Consider the following 8001-nt stretch of genomic DNA (forward strand, 5'->3'; position numbering starts at 1 on the left):
TGCCCACCCCATCCCCTCCTCCCTGTGCCCACCCCATCCCCTCCTCCCTGTGCCCACCCCTTCACTTGGGAGGAATCCCTCACTCTGCTTCCTGCTCTCTTGCTTAACAGTGGCACACTGCAGCAACAACCTGCCTTCTCTAGTGCACCAGTAATTCTCTGCGTCCCTTGCCACACTCCCCACCAGCATGTGAGAAGGAGCCTCTCCTTCCAGGGCCCACCCCTCCCTCTATCCTATCCCTCAGACTGCCCTTGAGAGGCTTCTGTCACTTCCCCCCTTGTCCTTTGCTTCAGTTCACATTATTCCCGAAGACAAGAAGACACTTCTGACCCATGCTCCTGCACCCCTGCTTTTACTGCTTTCTCATGGTTGCTGGGGACCCATGTTTACACAACAAGCACATGGCCCACTTTCTACAGTTCTTTATGCATCCTAAACACCAACTCCGTCTGCTGGGTTGTTGGGGGTTATTTGTCCCGTTCTGCAGGCTACCTCTGTGCTCTGCCAGTTGTTCTGTTTGCCGGGCAGAGTTTGAGCTTCATGTAACCCTGCTTGTCACTTGTGGGATTGTTCTCAGTACTCCTGGAACTGTCCAGTACATCTGGAGTGAGCATGTGACCATAGCCACAGACAAAACACGGTCAGCCAGAACATTCGGGTTTCTGTAACCCATTGTTCCAAGTGCGGGTCCATTATTGTAGCCCCATCTCACATCAAGGAAACATCAGAAGTAATCACAAACACAAATACCCACACATTTTATAAGGACATAAAATATTTAAAGGGAGTGTTTACTGTGAAAGGAGCATCACTCAGTACTAGGAAACCTGAGGGAATTCTTTTTTTCAATGCCTCGTTCTTGCTAATGCTTTTAAAGATCATTAAGATGGAGTTTGGATGGAGAGATGCTTTCTCCTTTCTGAGAAAACACATTCGCCTTTAGCAAGTGCGGGCAACATGGTTGCACTGCCACTAACTGTCCCCTTTTCCATGTATGTCAGTGGTCTGCGTGGCTCCTGAGGACAGGGCTGAGGGCCGGAACACAGGTTCCTCTGCATCTCCATGCTGCCCAGGTTTGTATTTAAGGCAGAGGCTCTCTTCTGCCTAAAGACCTGGGTCCTCTACTGGGACCTTTCCAGGGATAATTTGATGTTCACGAATAATTTGAAGTCTCTTATCTAAGTCAGTTCCTCGTTTCCACTATCCCTTGCCCAACCATTCAAAGAGAGCTTGGCCTTTGGACGGAAACAGCCATCAGCAGGCCAGTTGTGAGTGCTTCTGGAAGCCACTGGGACAGCATCCCACACTGAGGTTCTAGCCTGGAATTCCTTTGACCTACCAGCAATAGTAACAACATGGGCTGGAGGGGGCAGGTTTCTTCTTTGTTATTTATGTATTTTTGGAAGAATTGTTTTCAGTAACAATTCTCATTGTTAGGACGGTGTCTTTCTGTATGTTTTTTTGGCTCGCAAGTCTAGCACGTTCTTAGGAGCACAGCTGGGCCTAGCAGAGCAGGATTGGTTGCTTGAGCACCAGTCCCGAGGTGCTCCTAACTCCTAGATGCTGGACTCTATGGGACAGGGGAGTTCAGCAAACAGTATGGGAAGAGGGAGTGTGGATTCCTTGGTAACCCACAACAAAACATTCCCTGCGAGTGGTAGACTTGAAGTTTATTTAGCACAAGTTGTAAGTGCTAAGTCAGATGGAGAGCACAGGGAGGAGGAGGAGGGGAGGAGGAGGAGGGGAGAAGGAGGGACAGGAGGAGGAGAGGGAGAGGAGGAGGAGGGAGAGAGAGAGGAAGAGGAGGAGGAGGGAGAGGAGGAGGAGGGAATATTTCTAAATTCATTCCAAGGTGAAAATCCATAAACCAATTACAGGCAAAAGTTGTTTTTACTTTTCTCCAAATACTTGACATTGTCCGTGGAGCTGGAGACAGTCGGTTCTGCAGACATGGGCAGGCAGAGTATGTTTTGCACACGCTAGTGTGAAAAGTGATCTGTGAGGTCTTGAGCCTGGTTCATGCTCGAAGGGAAGCGATAAAGCCAGGTCAATGAGCAAAGCAGGAAAACATCTGTTAGCAGATGTTGGGCTCTAAACCATTCTGTAGTGATGGAAGGAGCCACAGTCTGGGGCCACTCTGTGCTGTTGTGATGCCAAACCTTGTCATACACTTGACTCCACACTGGATGCTCGTGAAGATGATTGTGTTTGATAATTAATTCAATTAAACTTGAGACATGCTTCCACTGAACACATAGGCTGGCCTTGAACTTACACTCCGCCTGCACCAGCCTCCCTGGGCACACACTGCCACACAAAGCCAATTTGCTTTTTGACTCAGGCTCACTGAATTGCTTAGATACCATTCTTTTGAGCACACTAATCTAAGCCTTTATAGCCTTCGAATCCGCTAATGAACTGATGATGATTTAATAGTTCCATTTGCAGAGAGGCTCAGGAGCAGATAAAGTGGAAGGTGAAGAGTTAGTGAAAAAACCCCGCGATGCTCCTTCAATAATGAAGGTCGGCCAGGCAGTGCTGGCACACGCCATTAGTCTCAGCATCTGGGAGGCAGAGACAGGTGGATCTCTGTGAGTTCAGGGCCAGCCTGGTCTGCAAAGTGAATTCCACGACAACCTCGACTGTTATACAGAGAAATTCTGTCTTGGAAAAGAAAGTGGGGGGGGGTTTAAAAAGACCTGGAACATTCTTCATTTTTGGAGAAGCCTCATGCAGTACCTGAGCCCTTCTTCAGCCATGGCCCACACACAGTGAGCACATGCCGGCAGAGTGTTGAAATCTAGCTATCTAGCTGTTTATTCTGCAAGCCACAGAGTACAGTGGGACCAGACTTGGTACTGTAGTGGAAATGGCTCACAGGATGCACTGGGAACCAGGGATGGGCCGATGGGGACACTGAAAGGAGGCTCACGCCTGTCTGAACTTGGGAGCTGGTGCAGGGCTGGCTTTGACTCTGCTGTGCTCACACAGGGCTCAGTCAGTTTCTGGTGCAGCTGCACTGTACCTGCAGACAGACTTGGACAGCTGAAGATGACGCAGGACACAAAGTGAAGATGCTTGCAAAGGTGTCGCTTATTTCAGAGAAAGGATAGACTAGTGAAGCATCGTTGCCTGCTGGGTCTGGAGAGGTGGCCATAGCTTCGGCAGCTCACAAGCCACTCCAGACCCTGTGGCTTGGCTGGGGTGCTGGCGTGGCAGGGCCTTACTGTTTCAGGGAAGTGACCAGACTCTTGCATGCTGTCTGGGATCTCTCCTTGGAGCTCATGAACTAAGGGGTCTGTGGTACATTTCTGGGGCTTGCAACTTATGCCTCCTGCAGCTTCTTAGCCCATCAGCTTCTCTGTAGAGTTGGCTGTGCCCGTGTGACCATGTTTCCATTTTAGAATCTTGAAACGTAATCTGCACCAACAGTTGCGGTGATATTTAATCTCCCATAAATTTGTTCTCCCAATTCATTATGTTCAACCTTTACAAGACTCTCAGACTTCCTACGAGGAAGCCATGCTGAAGTGTGTCAGGAGTGAACGCGTGTGCTGTGTCTCGGTGCACCTTCCAAATGCTAACTCTTTCTCTCCTTGCTTCTCCATCCCCAGATGAATCGGCTCCTAAGGAAGTCAGCAGGGTGAGTAACTGGATGCAGTTTCTACAACACTGCCCCAGGACTGCAAATATGAAGTCCCCTCCTCTAAATGCTGTGTTCTCTTAGCGTCGGGGTGAGAAGAGCAGAACAGAAACTGCAGCTTTCTAGGGTATCCCCAGGTCAGACAGGGCAGAGAATGGCCCCACACTGAAGCTCCGGGCTGAACTCCCAGGTAGGCACGTAGGCACCTGCACATCTAAAGTTGTGCCAAGGCTGGGCCATTAGAGCCGAGAGCCTGCAGGGAGAGGCCAGGTTTGCAGTCTCCAGAGTAACCAGTGAAGCAGCATTTGCCAAACATCCTCACGTGGAGAATGAGGATGTCACCTAAGCCCTGCCTGTGGAGGCCACCCTCAAGCCATCTCCTTTGCAGGACATCACAGGTATCTCCCTCTTGTACCTTACCTGTGAAGATCCCTGGACCTCAACTCAATCACCTTGCTGATGGGGGAACCAAGGCCACTGACTGTGGTGAAAAGTATTGCTCAGCACCCCGAGACATTCAGTGCTCTTGCCATCTTGAGTAAATGGTTAAGTGGTCCAGCCAACACAGTGAGCTGGGCAGGTGGGCTGGCATAGCTCAGACAGTGAAGCGCCTCTGTTGCAGGACTGAGGACTTTGGTTTGGATCCCCAGCGCCCATCTTAAAAGGCAGAGGTGTCAGGCAGTGTGCATCTGTAAGCCTAGTGGCAGGGGTGTTTGAGGGACCCAGGATTGCCCATATACTTATGACCAGCCACTTCCCTGTCTTTTCTGTTGCATGATCGGCACTTAGAAGTCCTGAGACAGACAATGGTGGCACACGCCTTTACTCCCAGCATTCAGGAGGCAGAGGCAGGTGGATCTCTGTGAGTTCAAGGCCAGCTTAGTCTACAGAGTGAGTTCCAGGACAGCCAAGGCTACACAAAAGAAACCCTGTCTCAAAAAAAAAAAGATACAAACAAAAAGACAAAAAAAGAAAGGAAGAAAAGAAAACAAAAAGAAAAGAAAGAAGCTCTGACTAGAATAGGGAGAGACAGCATCAATATGAAAAGTGATCTCAGGGGGCTGGAGAGATGGCTCAGAGGTTAAGAGCATTGCCTGCTCTTCCAAAGGTCCTGAGCAATTCAATTCCCAGCAACCACATGGTGGCTCACAACCATCTATAATGAGATCTGGTGCCCTCTTCTGGCATGCAGGCAGGCATGGAAGGAATGTTGTATACATAATAAATAAATAAATATTAAAAAAAAGAAAAGTGATCTCAGCCCTCAGTTTCTGGACTGTGCCATTCTGTGGACATGTCTGGGGCTCCTGGGGACTGACTACTGCAGCTATGTGCCCTCATGCCCTCAGAAGTGGATTGTGACAGGAGTGGAGTCCATTTGGAAGTTTTTCTTTTATAATACTGTTCCCCATGCAGCCCCCAAATATTTATAAAAGGCTGCTGCTTGCTCTTGGAATGCATGGTGTTCATTAGGGTCTTGGTATAAATGCTTTGTTTTTTACTAATCCAGCCTGATGTGGGGAGCATCAAGCTCAGCCTGATGTGGAGAACATCACGCTCAGCCTGATGTGGGGAGCATAGCACTTAGTTGGAACCTCTCTGTTTTGGGGTGTTCTCCCTGGTGTTTCCTGGCACACCAGCCCCTCACGTTTGTTGTCTCCTCTCTGTGATGATCTCCAGCACTCTCTAGCTTCCCCCTCCCGGGCCACTGTGTGCCCTGCTAACTGGAGTTCTCTAGCGGGCTGCACGGTCCTGGTTCTGCTCCTACTTTGCTCACATTGGACCATCACAATTAAAACTGTGTCTGTGTTTTTGCCCATGAGATTAGCCCATCAAAAATCATTCACTGGATTTGAGTTCTCCTGAGAAAACGAGACAGATACTTCCCTAAATCCACTTCCTGTAGGTCCTTCCTCACGCTCAAGTTAGCCTTTGTGCCATGTGTGCTGAGACGCTGTTCACACTGGTATGTGGACAGGCCTTCACAGAACCTTTCAAATGTAGTTGTGGATTTTGGCCGTTATAGTTTCGTTTCTTTTTTTAACCGACGTTACTTGGAAATGACTGTCTAGTGTCCCCACTCCTCTGAGCTGTTCATGTCTGTGTCCCACAGATTCCCGACAGATGAGAGGGAGAGTGACATCACCTTCAAAGTTAAGTGGTCAGGGGCCTTGAGGAGACAGGGCTGAGAATGGTCCCCTGACTGTCACACTGCCAGGTTTTTCCTGGGCGGGTGGGACAGACTGCTTTTCCGGAGTCAAGATCCCATCCTCTGACCTTCACTCAGCCTGGTGACGGTGGTGGTTCTATTGCTTTCCTTAGCATCTTGGTGTACCAGGGGACCAGTCATGCTCCCTGTCAGCCCCGGTACGGGGCACACCAGGCTCGCTGCATGATAAGTGGGATCCATGTCATCATTCTCACTATATTGTTACTTATTTTATGAGCCATCCTTTTGGAAGAGGCATTTCAAGTAAGTCTTAAGTGGTGATTTTCAGCCTGGCTGTGTTGGTCTTGAAACTTTGGCAGAGTTGCCTTTAGAGTTACAGGCGCAGCAGCCAGAGTCACCCACGCTCACCACGGATTCAGCTTTCTCCTTGACTCAAGCTTTGTGAGGTTTAGTTAAGAAAAGGAAGGCCACCTGATGACAGCTTTAAACTAATGGCTTTTCGTGGGTGTCCAGCTTTATCCTCCCTCTCCTCTGTATAAATGAAATACCCATAACATCATCTGGGCTTTCTCAGTGACCTGTCTCTGATACCCGTGATCCCACAGTTGTGTGTCATGGTTGTGCCGTGTGCCTGACCTCGGGTCTGTTCTAGCTAGTGGTATGCTCTGCAGAGAGGGGAGAGGCTACACCTGCCGCTGTTCTTCCCAGAGGGATCGGAACACAGCAGGTGTATCAATGGCGAGGAGTTCCCCTGAACAGGAGGGGTTGGTAGCAGGGAGGGAAAACCCGGAAGATGACCAGTCCAGGTACAGCTAGTGCGCCCGGGTGACCTCTGATATGAGACAAAGGCTGCAACAGGCTGAAATTAACTGTGTCAAGAATGGAATGAAGATTGGGCTGTGCAGAGACAAATTCTTGTGTTGAGTTTATAGTATTCAGATGCTTAGGTTGTGAGATGGAGACGCAGCCGTGGGATTGGGATCGCCCTCAGCCTAACGGGCAGCTGAGCTCTGTTCCTGCCTTCACAGAGCTTTCCCTGCATCCCTGAACAGAAAGCAACACTGCTGTGTTTTACACAGAAACAAGCGTCCTGCGGGGCTGAGCTTCTTTTCTGTGGGGAATAATTTTTGACTTCACACGAATGATTCTCACCTTGGCATTTATGGCCTTCACATTTCCTTCTTACTCTGTAGTATTTCTTCTTTAAACTTTAACCTTTCTAGGTGGGGAATGTAGACCTGAGGTGATGGAGTAGAAGGGCAAGAAGCACACCCTGCTCCTAGTGGAGGCTGCTCTTTCGAGTGTCCTGTCTCCCAGAACGCGAGACTGGCCTCTGTAGAAGCCCCCACCCCAGTGGTCACCTGATGGGCTGCCCAAGGGAGTCCGCAGAAACCTTGACACCTTCCGATACTCTAACTGGAGCCAGTATACGGCTGTGAGCCACTGTGCAGGTGGAGGAAGTTGGACCTTGGTCCTCTAGAAGAGCAGCAAGTGCTCTCTCCAGCCCCTTAGGAGAGTTGCTCTAATGGCTTGGCAGGAAACCTAGTTATAACTGAACGTAGAAGCGGAGGAAGCAGGAAGGCAAAGCTGTCAAAACTCAGAGCTTCTCTGTGAATGAGTAGAAGATGGGGTCTTGTGTCTAGGTGGGTGCAAACTGAAGTGGACTTCCTCGGTGTCCCCACGGAGAGGTGCCAGCCCCCTTTCAGGGTAAACTTCTATTAGTATTGAATTTCATAAAGTTCCAAATGTAAGTTAACGTGGTGGACTTTACAGCCGTGCTCACCAATTCCAAAGCATTAAAGCACAGCTCGTTTTTCAAGAGTGACAGTGGCCACACAGGAGCTGGACTCTGGAGGCAAGGAGACGACATACCCAAGGGCAGAAGTGAGGATATGCATGCAGTCCCAGCACACGAGAGACAGCAGCAAGAGGCTCGGGAGTTCAGGGCCAGTCTCTGCCGCATAGTGAGTCTGATGCCACGTGGACTGCCTTGGAAGCTCTCTCAAAGTAGCCAAAAAATAACCCCCAAAACAAAAACAAAACTCCGAAACAACAGAAAAGAACAAAGTGAAGACATGCAGAGAATGAGAAAGCATATCCTTCGAAATCTAAGAAGTAACAATCACCTGTAAAACCTACAGCCTGAAGTGTGCGTTAGTGTAAATACACATTAGGTGTACTATGTGTG

At 49.4% G+C, this 8001-nt stretch overlaps 1 protein-coding gene across 4 annotated transcripts in view; it reads left to right on the forward strand.

Annotated features, from left to right (window-relative positions):
- Nucleotides 1-8001, forward strand: part of Pde10a (phosphodiesterase 10A) — a 444083-nt gene that overhangs the window by 368598 nt on the left and 67484 nt on the right. For all 4 annotated transcript variants that reach the window (XM_026787449.1, XM_026787447.1, XM_026787448.1 and 1 more), the window contains one exon: nt 3615-3643. In XM_026787449.1, the coding sequence (XP_026643250.1) occupies nt 3615-3643 (29 nt within the window). The remainder of the gene's footprint in view (nt 1-3614; nt 3644-8001) is intronic.

The sequence above is a fragment of the Microtus ochrogaster genome, linkage group LG9 (assembly GCF_000317375.1).
Source record: "Microtus ochrogaster isolate Prairie Vole_2 linkage group LG9, MicOch1.0, whole genome shotgun sequence".
NCBI classification, from domain to species: Eukaryota; Metazoa; Chordata; class Mammalia; order Rodentia; family Cricetidae; genus Microtus; species Microtus ochrogaster.